The 16,013-nt window shown below is 44.2% G+C and overlaps 1 protein-coding gene across 4 annotated transcripts in view; it reads right to left on the bottom strand.

The window, feature by feature from the left end:
- arhgap46a (Rho GTPase activating protein 46a) overlaps window positions 1-16,013 on the bottom strand; it is a 30,557-nt gene that overhangs the window by 12,696 nt on the left and 1,848 nt on the right. For 2 of the 4 annotated variants that reach the window (XM_053433049.1, XM_053433057.1), the window contains exon 2: window positions 5,819-6,325. In XM_053433049.1, coding sequence (XP_053289024.1) covers window positions 5,819-6,325 — 507 coding nt within the window. Of the gene's footprint in view, window positions 1-5,818; window positions 6,326-11,423; window positions 11,699-14,558; window positions 14,914-16,013 lie in introns of those variants that run through there. The other 2 variants (XM_053433064.1, XM_053433072.1) reach the window with 2 other exon arrangements.

The following is a 16,013-nucleotide window of genomic DNA, read 5'->3' as shown; positions in this document are numbered from 1 at the left end:
GTCATTTTATTCCTCTCTGTCCATACAAACCCTAACTAAAATCTTATGATCATTTCAGTAGCAGCTTTACACAGACTATTCTTCAGGGACTGAAATGTAATACATTCACAGACCTGCTAGGAGCACCCTGCTAAGTTCAGCTCACATTGCTGGGACAGAGGGATTTTGTCAGTCTTTGTCTCTGTTGTTTGCATGCCATTGTCTAAGTCAGGCTCAGCGAAGGTCTAGCATGTTCACCCCCTCCAGTACTGGCACGTTATGTTAGATGTCAGCAGGGAGCTTGCTGCGATGATCATCACCAACGCATGGGGGCCGCCGGCCAGCTCAAGCAGTAAGGCTGTGTATAGTTTCTTCGATCTCCCTCCAAAGCTTCTAATCCCATTACACTGCTAGAACAACTTGCCTATCAGTAAACCCCAGATCAACCAATAATATATGATTAAATACTTTGGACCAAAAGAGCAACAAGGACAGTACAATGGTGAGAAAGTATGACTGGTGTAGAGTAGGGACAAATTTGGTTGGTGGGGGGTGGTGTTGGTGAAGGAGAACAGAGCTAGAGAGACAAGAGAGGAGGGTGTGAGCATGTGTAAATGAGACGGGGTGGGGATTAGTCGTGGGAGAGTGCAGCTAGGGATTGAGCGGGAAAGCTGGCATTCCTCAGGGTCCATTCAAAAGGCCACTGCGGCAGTGTGGGGAGTTTCATACAATGCGTGGCTAGGCCGTCGTCACGGAGACGCCTCCCTCAATGGAGTGCGAGGAGGGGTGGGGGGGAGTGAACCTGAAAGGGCCATCTTCAAATTTCAGATACAGTCAGGAAAACTTACAGGCTCTTACATAACACTGAACGGGACTGGACTTTGTTTCTAACTATAACAAAGGTTATTTAGAAAGCGTGTGTTGCCTGCTGGTGTTTGTTGAATGTAAGCTGAAGGGGGGGATTATGCACAGCAGTTTATCATAGTGGTTAAAAAAGACATAATTATCACTGGGTGAGTAAGAACTCTCTCTTGAATTTTCTAAATCCTTAGCTGCTTGAGAAAGATTATCACTATTTCAACTTTTCTCAAGCACACATGATTAGAGACACACACACAGCGCATGTGCACACGCATGTGATACGCATGTGATACGCCCACAAATGCAAACACAAACCCCCTCATTTAGAACACAGGGCTTGCGTGCAAGACGTTTAGGAAGATGGAAAAAATGTAAGATCAAATTAAGTTAGCGGCCCTTTGGACACCAATGGGATAAAGCGATCGGCCTCAGGGGCAGCAAATCAACTTAACGATCAGCAAATTTCATTTAGCCTCGGCTGTGCTGGTGTCTCACTCTCACAAACACAGTCCAACAAACACACTCCCAGATAGCTCTATCGCTGCTCTAAATATTCCTGTGGTCTCAATAACCAACTTAATACACCATGGGGACTGTGCTGTCAGCAGATGTTCTGTGTCTTCTTTCTTTCCTGCCTGGAATAGCTGTTGTTGGAAAAGCCATCAGCTGAGTCACTTTGGCGGACAGGGATATGGATTTGGGAGTTCTTAAATTTACCCCCTGGGAAAAGTGGGGTCTGAAAAACAGCGGTTATTATTAACAGTGGCTGGGCAGGAAGAGGATATGAGGTCGCACAGGCCAGGCAAACACCTCAGAGCGCAGACCAATGGAATCACTGCGATTGGCATTCAGGAAGGAAACTTAAAAGACAAAGAGGATTCACTGAGGACAATGTTCATAGCTGGTTTTTCCTCTCACTTTTAAACAATCAGCCGTAACAATATCAAGCAGCATTATAAAATAATTTTTGGGGATATGGGGTAAAGCTGGGAGCCCCCCTGTTCCTGTAAAGACACCTCCAGAGAGCCAGCTGTCCCACAACAGCTGAACTGACGCACCTCCCTCCTCTGAGCCAAGATGTCTACCAGCTGTGCATGTCTGTGGCTCCTGCAGCTCGACCCTCTGAGGAGGGCTGCGGTGGGTCAGAGCACAGCCACTAAGATTATTTTGAAGGGACAGGATGAAGCCAAACCCCACTAGATTCCAGAGAGACCCGCCTCTGGAATTTGAAAGTGCATCTGAAGCTCAACTCACTAGAGCACACTGTTTTGGATGACATGATTAAAAATCCTCTACACTCTCCCTGTCTCCCTAACACACACAGATAGACAGACACACAGAGACACAAACACCAGAAAATCTGTTCCAATCAGTCTCGAGTTTTCGAGATATGATCAGGAACACAGAGGAGCAGAAAACCACCAATAACGTCCCATGAGAACTGGATGGGGGAAGAAGCCCTGAAATGTATGCGGAAAAATAACATATTTTCATGCCACGAGTCAGCTGAAGCAGTCACGCCTCAGGGCAATTTCACATGTGGTGCCATAGGTGCTTCATGAAAAACAATGGAGATATTCCTCTACACCACAACACCAGAGAAAAGTTAACTGTAAAAGCAGTGTTTCGGCAACATCTAAAATAAAAACAAGAGGTTTTGGATCCACTGCTTCAGAGAGACACATAAAACTGAAGCTCTGTAATCTTGTTCTGAGAATGCCATAAACTTTACATTTACGAGAAAGACAAGAGTGAAACATGGAGCATGCAGAGAACCAGCACAGAGATAAAAACAAAATAGGGACTTTGCTACAGCTAAGCAGACCAGAGCACTCAGGCACGTATCAGCATCAAGAGGTCAAAGAGCAACATTTTTTTTACCCAAGACAAAAAAACTTTCTGAGGACACTATAAAGAAAGAGCTGAAAAATGTGCTTACCACAGCAGGAGTGTAGGGGAATCAAGTTTTCCAGTGTGTGTAAAAAAAACTATGTCTTCAAAGGGGCAGGAGATGAAAAACACGAGGCTTGCGCTCTAGCAGTAAACATGCACACAATGTGTGACTCATTACAAACTACAAACTTTATCTACCCATAAGACGCCCCCTCCTTTTCTAAATAAACCCAGTGGTGATTTCTCCTACATGAGTCACAGCAAGACGGGCACAGGGGCGACGGTCACTATGAGGGAAAGTCTACTTGTTTTTTTTATATACTTTTGCCTTCATGTGGATGGATTACTCCTAAATTCCCCACAACTGTAACTGAAATAGAAATCAAAATACCATGTCTTCAGCTCTATTTTTCAAGACACTTTAGCAGACGTTTCTACATTTGCCCCTAATCTCCCTTAAAGCACATCACAATGAAAAGTAGCCCAACATCCGTTGAACTAATTACAACCCACACAAAATCAAGATTTTTGCTTTTTAAAGAATCCAAATGTCAACCAACGGGAAAGACGAGTTGAAAGTGTCTAATGTCAGCGTGACTGCCTTCAACTGAATACTGCACCACTATGTCATTACAGGCCTAAATGAGAGGACACATCCTAGTCATTTGGTGTTCTTCTTCTCCGTTCAGCACACCCAGACTTCCTGCTTAGAGAAAGCAATCAATTGACCATGGGGGGGGGGGGGCAACTAGCTTTGAGGGGGGGGCACTGGCTTTGAGTGAGGGCCTTTGTTACTTTTAGTGGTCCATTATACACCCCAGGCCACAGGCCAGACCATAAGAAAAAAGAGTAATGTGACCCAGAAGTGAACTACCCTGGGTCATTTCTGGGTTGTCTAACTCCATGTTGTCAGACGTCCTCAGTAGACTTCCAACATCCACTCAACCTCAGCAGGTTTCCTGTAACTTAAAAGCTTGTTGAAAGGAGCCCACACACGGTGAAGACGTAAATCAAACACTATCACTGGGGCAATCCTCCACAGACTTTACCTGGTTAATGACAGGAAGACAAAGAGACACTGACAGGCATTCTAGGTGGATGAAATCCGATGCAGATGTTATAAGTTAGGTGATCTGAAACACCTTCAGTTCCGACATCATGAATAGAGCTAAGTTACCATATGTGACTGGTATGTTTACCTCTGGGGAGCACGGTACTTCCCTGATGAGCTCCACAGGCACAAAGAGCACAGGAATTCCCAGGACATGTGATAAGATTCGGCTAATGAGTAACAGATTTGGCAGTCAGGTCAACATACGAGTCCGCTCATCTACCCAGACAACCTACAATTAATCTACGTAAACAAATACAAATATGAGTTTTAAAAAAAAGAATGAGAAACAGATAGATAAAGAAGGCTGCATCAACCATCAGTGCTTAGAATAACAAAAAAGGGGTGGGTAATGTGAAAACCGTGAAACATTTTCTATCTATTACGAACAGATATATTAATAGCATAAAACAAAAGGGAAACTGGTGTTTGAAGAACCGGGACTATCCCATCTCCACAAAGAACAGCATTGTTTTTCAAAGGTCACAAGTTAATAACATTTTATCTCAGCTGAAATTACATAGAGGAAAAAAAGGACATGTAAAGACATGTCTTAAGTAGCAGAGACGTTCAAACCAAACATTGAGGTACAGAAACAATGGGGTACACCATTGCTCTGTGGAACTCGAGTGCTGAAAAAAAGTTGTATGACAAAAAGAACACTTCTGTGCAATGGATGGGACAGATCAAACTAACCTTACTCAAACTCATCATCTAAACTTTCTTCCTTCACTTAACCATTCATCTTTGTCACCATCAGTCAAATGTGACACTAAGTGAAGGAAAGCATATCTCAGAGTTTGTTTTCAACCATTTGGAGCTGTCACATTCAATCCTCTCTGTGCATTTCGTGGTCGTTTCCAATTACTTGCTTGTGAGCATGTGGAGGACCTTATGGCTAAGAAGGGTATCAAGCATCAGTGGGTTTAAGACTCCTCAACGTTTCTTTGGGACACACAGCTGGCCATTGTTTTGAGGGAAGACAGACTAGATTCCGAGAAAGGTTGACTCACTAGGGCAGAGTGGGACCCTGTGTGTGGGGAGTTATACCACTCTCCTCACACACACCAAAGGGAATGCAACAGGGCTTCAATCAACAACCATGGCAGGCCAATTTGTTCTCTCTTCACCATAAGGAACAGAGAGGTCAGAGATGAGACCTCCTAATTGTCAAGGTGAGTTATTCGAAGAGCCAGGAGGAACCTGGGGAGTCGCCACCACAGAGCCTAAAAAAACCAGCAGGGTTTCGCCTTGTTTATAGGAAGCTGGAATGCAAAGGTTCTGCTTGTTATTAACCACAGAAAACACTCTCACATGTGTCTCATGCATGCACGTTTAATCTCTGACCCATAAGAGAAGTTTCAGTCTTTGGTGGCCTGGGGCCTAGATTTGTTTTAGGAAAATGAAATGAGCATCGGAGCAGAGCGGGGCACGGTGATGGTGAGCACACAGAAGGACACTTAGACGGCCTCAGTGGCCCAGAGCCAGAGGAAACAGAAGTGGCATGTCTGGAATCTGGCTTGGAGGGAAGAGTCGGTGGTTTGGACGAGGCCACAATGCCAAGCACATGATATGGTCTTTGAATGAGTTACTGTTAGGGGCCGTTCTGCATCAGTAACCCTAGAGTGAGGGAGGGGGAAATGTCGTGCTCTGTAATATAACTGACCACTTTACCCATTTAGTAGCAATTTGCTGAAATGGCTGAGCACGGTTCACAGGCATCAGTATGGAAACATGGGACATATGGAATGTTCAGATAAGTGAGAATTAAAATAGAAAAAACTGTTTGAGTTTGGCTCAAGTGGTCAAAAGTCAAAATAATCCTGAGACTTCTCATAGCGCAAGCATTTGAAAGTCATTACAACTCACTATACCACATGGTGTGATGACTATCATGTTTCCCCACTTTTCTTCAACTAATGATTCTCTTTCCAGACCTACTGTAGAAGCTACTGAAGGTTTGGTCCCGCTTACCTCTGTGGGTCTTTGCTGCCATCTGTGCTGAGCTCACTGCTGCTTCCGTCTCCCTGTGATCTGCTATCCACTGCTGGGTCCATCTCAGGGTTGGTTGTCTCCACGCTGGTCTCCAAGGCTCCGGGGATAGGGTCGTCTCCGTCCTGCTCGGGCAGAGGGGTGCACCGACCATGGCTACTCACACTGCTGATACTCCCTGTAGTTCCGTGGTGGTGCCTATCCATGCTCCCTCCCGTCCGCTTGGCCTCGCTGCAGCGCTTCATGGCCTGAAGTTGGGAGAGGGGCACTATATCAGCTCCCTGGGGTCGATGCCAGACTGTGCGGCGGCCAGTTGAATTGTAGTAGTAGAAGCGGCCACTTTGAGGGTCAAACAGCTCCCACCACTGGTTACCGTCAGCCTGACGGACAGGGACGCCTTGAGGGGCCTCCCAGCCGCACTCTCCGGTGGTCAAGTTCACATACATGCGCTCGCGGGAGCGTGGCTCCAGGATTTCCACCCAATCAGAGCTGAATGAGAAAAAAACAAAACAAAGGGTTAAGTGCTGTTTACTGCTAAAATTGGCAACAGATTATTCACCAACAGGAGACAATGATGCCCTAGAGGCCACAGTCACGTCTTACTAATTATCACCTTGACAAGCAGAAACTGACTCAGACAGTGTGACAGAAAGAAACGCTCAAACATATCCACATGATCATATGGAGAGTGTGTCAATGTTGGTGTCCCGTAAATGTATCCATTTGTAAGTGTGTGTGTGTGTGTGTGTGTTAGAAGTGATGTAATCTCTTTGGTAGGCAACAGTGCGGCAGAAGTGATGGCATGTTTGTGTGTTTATTTAATAAGGAGACAGGTGGACACACTCAGTGAGACACCAGGCACGGTCTCAGCAGAGCCCAAAGAGAACCATACGGTCAGAGTGCCACTAACGCGGAAAAAACCCGCAGAGCTTAACTACCATCAAAGGGTGACAGCAGCCAGCTCAGCACAATACACAAAGACTATAAAAAAGAGACAGTGAGGGGAGGTGCGAAAAAGAGAGAGAGGCAGAGAGAGTGAGGGAGAACCAGTTGACAGTCCAACCGAAAAAGTACAAAGGCAAAAGGGCACAGATAAGAGAAACGACCGCTTGAAAACTACTGAGCCATGGCCTGAATTGAAGTGAAATTATGGGTCAGTGTAAATGAAAAAAGTGCGAGGTATATTGCAACTGAATGATAATACCCTTAAATGTGTGCTGTAGCTACCTACAAATAAGCTGCTGGTATATCTAGGTCATGTTACCCTATAGTGGGCTCCATTATTCCTTTTTTGAACTACAGATCTAATTTAGGCCTCAACTGTGACAGCAAAACCATGTGGGAACACTGCAAACAGCCAGATCTGAACCAGGGGAAGGACTCAAAATATTCAATAAATCACAACACTCCTCCTTTTCTCTTCTCTTGTACTCACAACTGGACATTCCTGACAAAGTTGAATCCATTCTCTTCCTGAGTATTCCACTGAACTCAAAGCTGTACACCTATAGCGCCTTACAGAGATCCAGCTGTATTGCCAGAAAACCCCTTGTTATTCCAACATTTCTTGTTTACGATGACCCAAACAAAGCTGGCCAATTGTGTCATCGTAGAAACAGAGGCTACACTTGAAAGGCTCCACTTAAACTCCACTGCTGATGCAGACAGCTGATGACACTACAGATGAGTATTTGTTTGTTGTATTACACTGTACTTGGAGGACGGATCTACAGAGTAATACATACACCGTCTGATGATGAATTTACATCATGCAGACTTAAGCTGACCCTCGCATATACAGGGACTTAACATAACAGCATTGGCAGCCTGATCTGCCCGACTGCTCCTCTTTTATCAGGATAAATGTCAAAGCATTATAGTGTCTACAAAAGTTAGTTTCCTCCTGAACGAAAGCAGAGCGTCACCCATGGTTTCAAGCATTTCTTTATGGGCAGAAAGTCACAAACTTTCTAAACCACAATATATTAAGAAATCTGAGGCAGAACATTCAAAAGATGTTTCTATAATTCTCACTGAGAGTACACATTACACAAGTATCATATCTATACATTTTGAACACCGGTTATATTGCTCTTGAAGACATTTTGTGAGTTCTTATCACCTAAACCTACAGCTTTCTCTTTTACAAATTATTGATCCAAATATGCACCATAATCTACATTCTCATCCTTTATATATAAGAGTGAGGTGGAATAAAAGTGCAACTTTTCTGCCTTGAAGAGGCGGCGTAAAAGAGGCTGTTGAGAAAAAGTGGCAGTCGGGAGGAATTAGTGTCACAAGAATCTGCTCTGGCTTTGGATCTTTTCTCAGCTCTCTCAGGACAGAAACGCTTTTCTTCTCCGCATCATGGTTGTTTGTTTTGTGAGTCTGCAGTCCAGGCTACCTGTGAAGATCAGAGGGACATGCAGCCTAGCACAAGTAACAGTGCCTACAGTGTCCCAACAAATATCCACATTCGTTTTGCATGTGACTTCCAAATCAACCCTTTGTGCTCCCCCGGCCTCAGAAATAGACACGGATCTGTGTGGTTCCAGTCAGGTCTGGCAGGGTTACAATGTCACTCTGTTGGCTTCAACTCACAAGGAACATCAGCTGTTCTTTATTTTAACTGCAAAGCCTTTTGACGTACCTGCTCATCAAGCAAGCAGATAGTATCAATCTCTCTTGTATGTGCTGCCAGCAACAGCCATAGGCTGTAAGGTAGAATGTTAGGTAGAATTAACAGCCAGGCAAACATAGAAAAAGCATGGGGCGAGGATATAGGAACTTTTCCTCTATCCATGTGTTCCACTGCTCTATGCTGTGAGGCCATCTGGTCCGGTCCCTCACACCAGGCATGCAGCCCTGACCTCAGAGGACTCAACATGTAGTGTGTTTATACTGTGTTTTCAACCCATCTGGGTCGATAAGGAGATGAGAAGGGATATTTGGAGAAAATAAAGTAAAATAATGGTAATTGTGAATGATTGGTTGCATTGGTTATGTTAAGTAAAGCAGGGTAATGTTTATAATGTGAAAGACTGAGGTCCTGCATACAACTATTGGAAGATGCCTTCCAGACTGATTAGATCCGCAACAGTTAATGGGCGGGAAGCCATGCAGATAATGGGGCATTCAGAGCAGAGGCCAAACAGTCAATACCACCCCACACATACCAGAGCCTTCATCCTTTAACTGCTCCTGGCCTCCAAAAGAGGCCTTCCCACACTCAGAAACTGATCTCTTTATGCTTCCTTACGTGTTCTGCACTTGCATTTGTCATCACTCTATAAACGCAGTGTTTGAATCCAAATAAACCAATCCCTTACAAACATAGAGTGAACGAAAGTTCCGGCTGTGTCTCCCTCTCCAACCAGCACAGACTTAAACATGCTGCATGGTGTCTTGTATGCCGCAACAGGAAAACAGGGCTTGAGGGTCAACTGCGGGGGCCAAGGCTGACGAGTTTAGCAGCACAGGGTGTAGTGGTTGCATAAGGAGTGTTCCCTCTGGGTAAATATACAGCAGTTAGAGCTGAGAGCCAGCCTGCTGGGATCTGTTGACATGACCAAGATAAGCAGGAAGACGGACCGCGGGTCAGGTTCTGAAATTCCTGGAACATCACATTTGGAAGAACTCAAACATCATGCAAGGGATGACCCTTACATTAGTTTGTCTAATACAAAGGAACTTCCCTTCAGCATGATTCACCAGGACTGAGCTCAATACACCTTATTACTGGTTCTATTCCAATGAAAAACTGTTTTATTTATTCCTTCCAAAAGTACATTGATTTTACTATCAAAATTAGATGAGACTGCCTGAAGTAGATCAGCTAAACGTTTAATGATTAGGGTCCCGGATGCTATACCCGTAGCCGGCCTTTCACACATGCACAACACAGCGGGAGGTTTTCTGCACAGACACCTTCATACCAGGTTGTTTTTTTTTTTACGTGTATGAAACCGCTTTTGCACCTGGAGATATTTGTTCAGTTTATGTTTATTAAATTTTTGCCTTCGTAACCTTTTAGAAATGTCATCAACCCTACACTGGCTCACGGTAAATCCAGCGTGGATTCCCTGCTTGTGACATCCTTAGTCTAGTGCATGTCTGAAAGCAATTTTAGTGTAGCACTCCCACTAAGGGAGAGTGCCCCATGCCGCAAATGTTCATAAATGGTTTGGAATGCAGTCTGCACCAGCTCAGTGATGTTTCCCCTCCAACAGAAACATTTTATATTGATCTAAAATTAACACACAAGTTCCTAAGACTTAAGGACAGATTTACCTTTACCCAAATTAATTAAACTAACTAATGTGCCAAAAACCCATGTTCAGAGTCTGTGAAGCCTCACTCCCTTCTAAAACACATGAACATAGAGAGTTTGGGAATTGATTTTTACACATGTATATAGATTTATAGATTTTCATGACTTTGAACTTTTAGTTGACACAAGGCACTCATCAGTATACATTTTACTTTTCGAGCAGAGTTCCTCGCTCGAAAAGTAACTAACTTTTTCAACTAACCTTCATTACTGAATTAAATTAGTCTCCAAAGCATATGGTTATTCCATAACGACTACAAATAAAACCTTCCAAATTAACTCAAAGTTAAAAAACTATGAGGATGTAGTGGCCAAAACTGACACATGTAAACATATAAACAGATCAAGTGTGCAGTCGTGCACACAAGCCCACCTTCTTAACCATCTTGTTACTCCCAGTCCCAACGTGCCAGTGGTCTCCTTCTGAAGGAGAAATACTTAATCTATCATCCACAATTTGCAGTCCGCTCCAAAAATAACTGGAACTCAGAGCGGTTTCCCAGAGTGAGGGAAACAACAGAATATAGCTCATGGAATCTGCCCTATTGTTCTAAGCCAACGCCAAAGCGTAAATGGCACTTTTCCCAGCAACAGTAAACATAGAGAACTAGACAATACAGCTACTAGAAATAGGCCACATGAAGTCTTGTGTCATTGTCCAACTTTGGATTTCACAGAAACTCAAATACCAAATGTGGTTGTTTATTTTGTCAAAAAAGATAAACCACACAGAGAAAGAAAATATTGTTGTATCTGTATAGTGTAGAGTTTTGCCCCCACTATAGCAGCAGTGTTTAATCAGATAATCTTGTAACGGCTGAACTGCAGCTTTAGGCTTCAATGCCATTGTGGCATTTCTGATACACAGATACGACGCCGTCAAAAACGGAGACATATGGGAGCATTACTGCATTAATTTGTCCATAAAAAAACCAGTGAGCAAGTTAAAGCCCCCTTTCACATATAGTGCCCCTGTAAAATCATCTCTAACCTTTTCCAACAACAGACTATTCTGAGCGGTTGGTTGTGCCTCTCCCTTGTGGACCGAGGCAGGCTAAGTTCTCACACAGGGCCTGCCATTCATCTGGGAAACCTAAGCTCTCTATTCACCAGGCCCAGCAAGTGCCAAGGTCCACCCCGGCCAGTATATTTACAGAACTGCTGCTTCCTATTTAGAGACATAAATCAACCTTTCTCCTCAGATACTAGCCTCAAAATAAGTCATCACTCAAAGGGGGTGAAGTGATTTATACTCACCTTGCCGCACAGGTACAAAACCATTATAACGATAAGAAAACAGAGACAAGTATACGTCCTGAAATTCACTGTAAAGCGAAGGAGTGTTCTGCCAAAAGAAGACTTCTGTTTGATTATGTATAAACAATGTACAAAGTCTATTCAGCATTGCTGCTAGGCAACCGGCTTATCTAAATATTGTAAAACAAGAGCTGGGACACAGAGCGACTGTTGAGTGCTCGGCAGCATATCCAGTAGCTGTGACTAACGCAGAGAGTAGCTGTAAACCTGCCATGTTGACTGTTGTGGCCACGATCGCCTTAACTGAAGCGGAGAGGGCAACAGCTTCAACGTGTGTTACACGATCAGACTGCAGTGAAATAAACTGAGAGAAAAATATTCGAATTGAATTTCCACTTTCAAAGTTTACACTGCAATGATAGTTTTCTGAATGCATGCAATACAAGCAATGTTCTCCTTACATACAGTATTTCAGTCAGGATATTTGATTGCTGCCTTTATGAACCATGGTTAATTTGACTGTCGGAGGTCAGGCGCTGCACAGCTACAATAGGGTCCTGACATTGCTGACATTTAACTCCACAAAGTCTAAATAACACATTGGTGCAATGGGACATAAAAATTGCCTACACCTGTTGATAGGAAAGACATGCACAATGTCTAAAGGAGGCGCTTGTCCTTATCAGAACCATGACTCATCATTAACAAAAGGCACATCTTTGTTTCCTGGAAGCCTCCACTCTTGTGTGTCTAATAGCAGAGCAGGGACGAGGTGTATGTGGGTCGTCTCTGTGCAGGGTTGGTGTGCAGGTTCCTACGCTCCACCCAGGCTTCCAGAGCCATCAGAGGGAGAGTGCACATGTTTCAGATGACAGAAAAAAGCCCTGCACCTGTCTACACACATTCTTTGGTCCTTTTGTTCAACACCTCCCGTTCCTGCCGTGTCACCAGGGTTAGAGGTCACTCAAACTCACGGGACAATTGGTGTTTGTGTGTCTTTTAATTTAATAGTAAACAACCAGCATAAGGACTGCAGAGTCTGTTAAACAGTCATGGACTTCACTTCTAAGAGGCGTTCTTGGCATTCGTCCCCACAGAAAAAGTTAATGCTAGGGGTTTGGATAGTGTACACTTATCTTGTTCTCTGACTTTAACGGTGATGCGCTGTGTAAACCAACACACAGAGCTGCTGAGTGTCTCCTTTGCCTCTGGTTATAACTTCTATGTGTCTTTTTAGTTGAGCCTGAGCTTTGGATTTATGTTTACATTTAAGGGAAAAACTGTTTCTTAATTCAAGATCTATATACTTGGTTGTATTTGTGTTTATTATAATTTTTTTGTATTTATAACAAATTTGTGATTAAGATGTAAAATATCACACCTTACATACAACTGTATATATATAGAGCCAAATCTGAATATCAATTTATTTGATATCGGCCCTGAGAAATCCTCCTCTTAACTATCAGCTTTTGGCCTTGCATCAAAAGGTGGACACAGCAATCCCCTTTGGCCTTTTAATGTAAAATGTATGTGTTTGTATATATTTTTAATGGGGATCTTTGGACAGCGGAATTAATGACAACACAATACTTTTGTGATGTATGTACTTAGACAGAATATTATCATAATGGTAAAGTTGAAGCTGAGAGAATCTCCCTTTTTGCTTTTTGTTGCATTTATAAGACTATCAGTTTCCAAACTGAACCACACCAATGGGGACATGGCCTCAAAGAGGTTCATACCTTTCCTCTTTGCTGCACCATTCCTCCCCCGTTCTCTCTTTACCCCCCACCCTCAGCAGCAGCAGTTGTCAGTGTCCGTTCCTCACTCACTGCATGCTGACATGGGCAAACGGGACCGGGGTTCGTCTTACACTACCAGACATGTAAGACATGATAGAGCCGGACTCATGTGAGCCGACCCAGGCAACAGGGCGGCAGACTGCCAATGAGCGGAAGAAAAGTAAAGCACTTTAAGACCAAACAGCCGGGCAGCCACATGCCTGGCAGAGAGAGCCAGACTAGGAACGGAGAATAAAGATCAATAGATTCGGGAAGCTCCAAAGCACCAACGTGGATAAGACTGATGTGCAAATATGTTAATTTTTTTATTAAAATCTCTAAAAGGTTTGCATCTCTTTTGCTGCGCCGGTAAGGGAAACAGCAACCCATTTACCACCTCTGAGGTCAGAACTGCTCTTATTACAGTTGATTTGAACTCATGTGCAAAAATTCTCCACCAGGAAAATCTACAAAGTGTAAGTCTTATCACTCAGGGAAAAGGAGTAAATATACATGCAGAGAACTCTTCCAGCTTGTCTAGTATCGCCTAAGAAGAGCAGTTCTGAGTCACTGGAGTGACTGCGCACGCCTTTAAAGCGCGAGAACCAGCTGGTCTGGTTTGCTATATGCCAGGCCTATAGCAGGGTGTAACACTGTTGGACAAGGGGTCTATTTTTAAACTGTGGCGTGGCAAAAACAATGCACAGTAGACTTTTTGCATTTTCCTCTGCACAATCTGCAGTGTATTTGGCTCAAAGGACTGTGTTGGACTGTCTTGCACATGAACACACATGAAGTGAAAAATAATGTGTTGTCCTTCGGTTGCCAACACTTGCTTCTTATACATATTCTGAACGCTTTGTGGGAGCATGGGAAAAAATGGTTACCTAGTTGACAAGAATGTCCTGTGATGACTCATATATGCATTACAAAGGCTGTGAAAGGCACCCTATTCTAAAGCCTGTGATGGAACAGAACAATGCAGACTATTGATCAACAGGCAGACTTCACTCAACGAGAACTCTCTGTGTTGCCTCGGCACAGGCAGGCTCGGCCAATCAGACACGGGCCAGGGAGGAGCTTTGGACATGTATACGAGGTCTGCGGTGACCTCCTTCAACAGCTGCCCTAATCCAGAACTGGAGACAGTTTCTCCTCTCCATGGGCACTGGATTAGACAGGATCCCACAAGGTCGCGCCGCCACCTTCAGCACGGCCTGTCTTTCCCATGCTGCTTTCCAACTAGCGATTTTACATGGCCCAAGTGAATTCATTCCCCGTAGCTGCCAAAATGTTCACCCCCACTGCAACAAACTGATTCTTCATGAGATGTTAAGAGAATAGCTCCTACCTCGGAGCCGGTTCCAGGAGAACATTTTTGTGTTGGCCGTCTTGAATGTTACTTCAGATCCGGGCCGCTGTAATCCGCCTACAAACCAACCTCAGAGAAGCAGCCTCGCAGATTTCTGTATGGAGAGTATTGTCTGGTCCCACCATCCTGCCTTATCCCAAGAATTCTGCAGCTTTCTGCTGGGAACATCCGGCCCTCTTGCTGCTCTGCTGAACAGCCACAGTCTGCCTCACTACTCAGCGACAGGGTGAATAAATTGCCTTTTATAGGAGTGAGCCTGACCAAACAGAAGCCCCCGTCCTTCACAAAAATCCACCCCTTGCTATTAGTTAAGTAGCAACTGGGGACTTTTCAGGTCAGAAGAGACTCGCGACGAGCGTGAACATATGCAGGACAGGCTGATGACCGAATCAGGCTGTTTACTACATACAGTCCGACCTTTCTGTCCAGTGCACCAGCTGTCAGAGTAGGAACAATGGGGTCACTTGTCCAAACAAGGGAAATTAATGAAACTATTAGGGCATATTTGCTTAATAACCTTCATTGTCCAAACTTTATTTTGTTGTATTGCTTATTCTCATCCATGCTATCCATGCATAGCACAGCCTTAAAAAAATTAACTCAAGCATTCAGTCATCTGTTTGCTGCCAAAACAACATTTTCCATCAGGATCAGACCTGCTTGTCTACCACCAGTAGTACTACTTCGTTTTGAGTTGAACCACACAGCCCCCCTCCGAATCCTCCACTGCTGACGTGACAAACGAGGCCAGGGTCTAATCCCAGGGCAGAGTTACAGGGTGGGGTGGGGGGGGGGGTCAAAGGCCGGTCGAGGAGCCACACAGGAAAGACATGTCCGGATTGTTCTCTAGAGGATGTGAAGGTGCAGACGGCAGGCTGTCCAGGATTAGAAATACGGAGCAGCCTGGTGAAGACGTTAACGCGGGGTCTGTGCTGGTCCCGAGGGGAGTAGTTTAGTGGAATGTGGATCAACATGTACAGATGGATATTTTCCGAATAACAATAAAGTTTGAGGCAGTGCTTTTTCATTTTTTTGTAGGCTTAACCTACATCTCATCCATTTATTTAGGTGTTCCATTTCTGTGTGTAACATGTATAGAGGCCATGTGAGTTTTGCGCTTCAAACACACAGCTCACGACAATTATATTGACATGTTGAACTTTTTTTTAAGCAGATGACTCATTCATCCTTACAGCCTATCAGTCCCACACGCTATTATCCTCTGTAATGCTAGTGAGTGATGATCAGCACTCTGAGCATCAGGTTCTAACTAGTGTGGTTTAACTAGCCATTAATCCCCACAGGCAGAAGGTTCAAAATGTCAGGGGTTGAACAGGTACAGTCTATTATCCTCATTACTGCGTCATTGTGGCAGATGAAACAAGTGTGTTGCGCGTTAACAGCTCGGATCAACAGGAAGGTGACCAGGATTAT

This window comes from Pleuronectes platessa, chromosome 2 (genome assembly GCF_947347685.1).
Source record: "Pleuronectes platessa chromosome 2, fPlePla1.1, whole genome shotgun sequence".
Classification (NCBI taxonomy): Eukaryota; Metazoa; Chordata; class Actinopteri; order Pleuronectiformes; family Pleuronectidae; genus Pleuronectes; species Pleuronectes platessa.
This window is presented reverse-complemented; position numbering and strand designations above follow the sequence as displayed.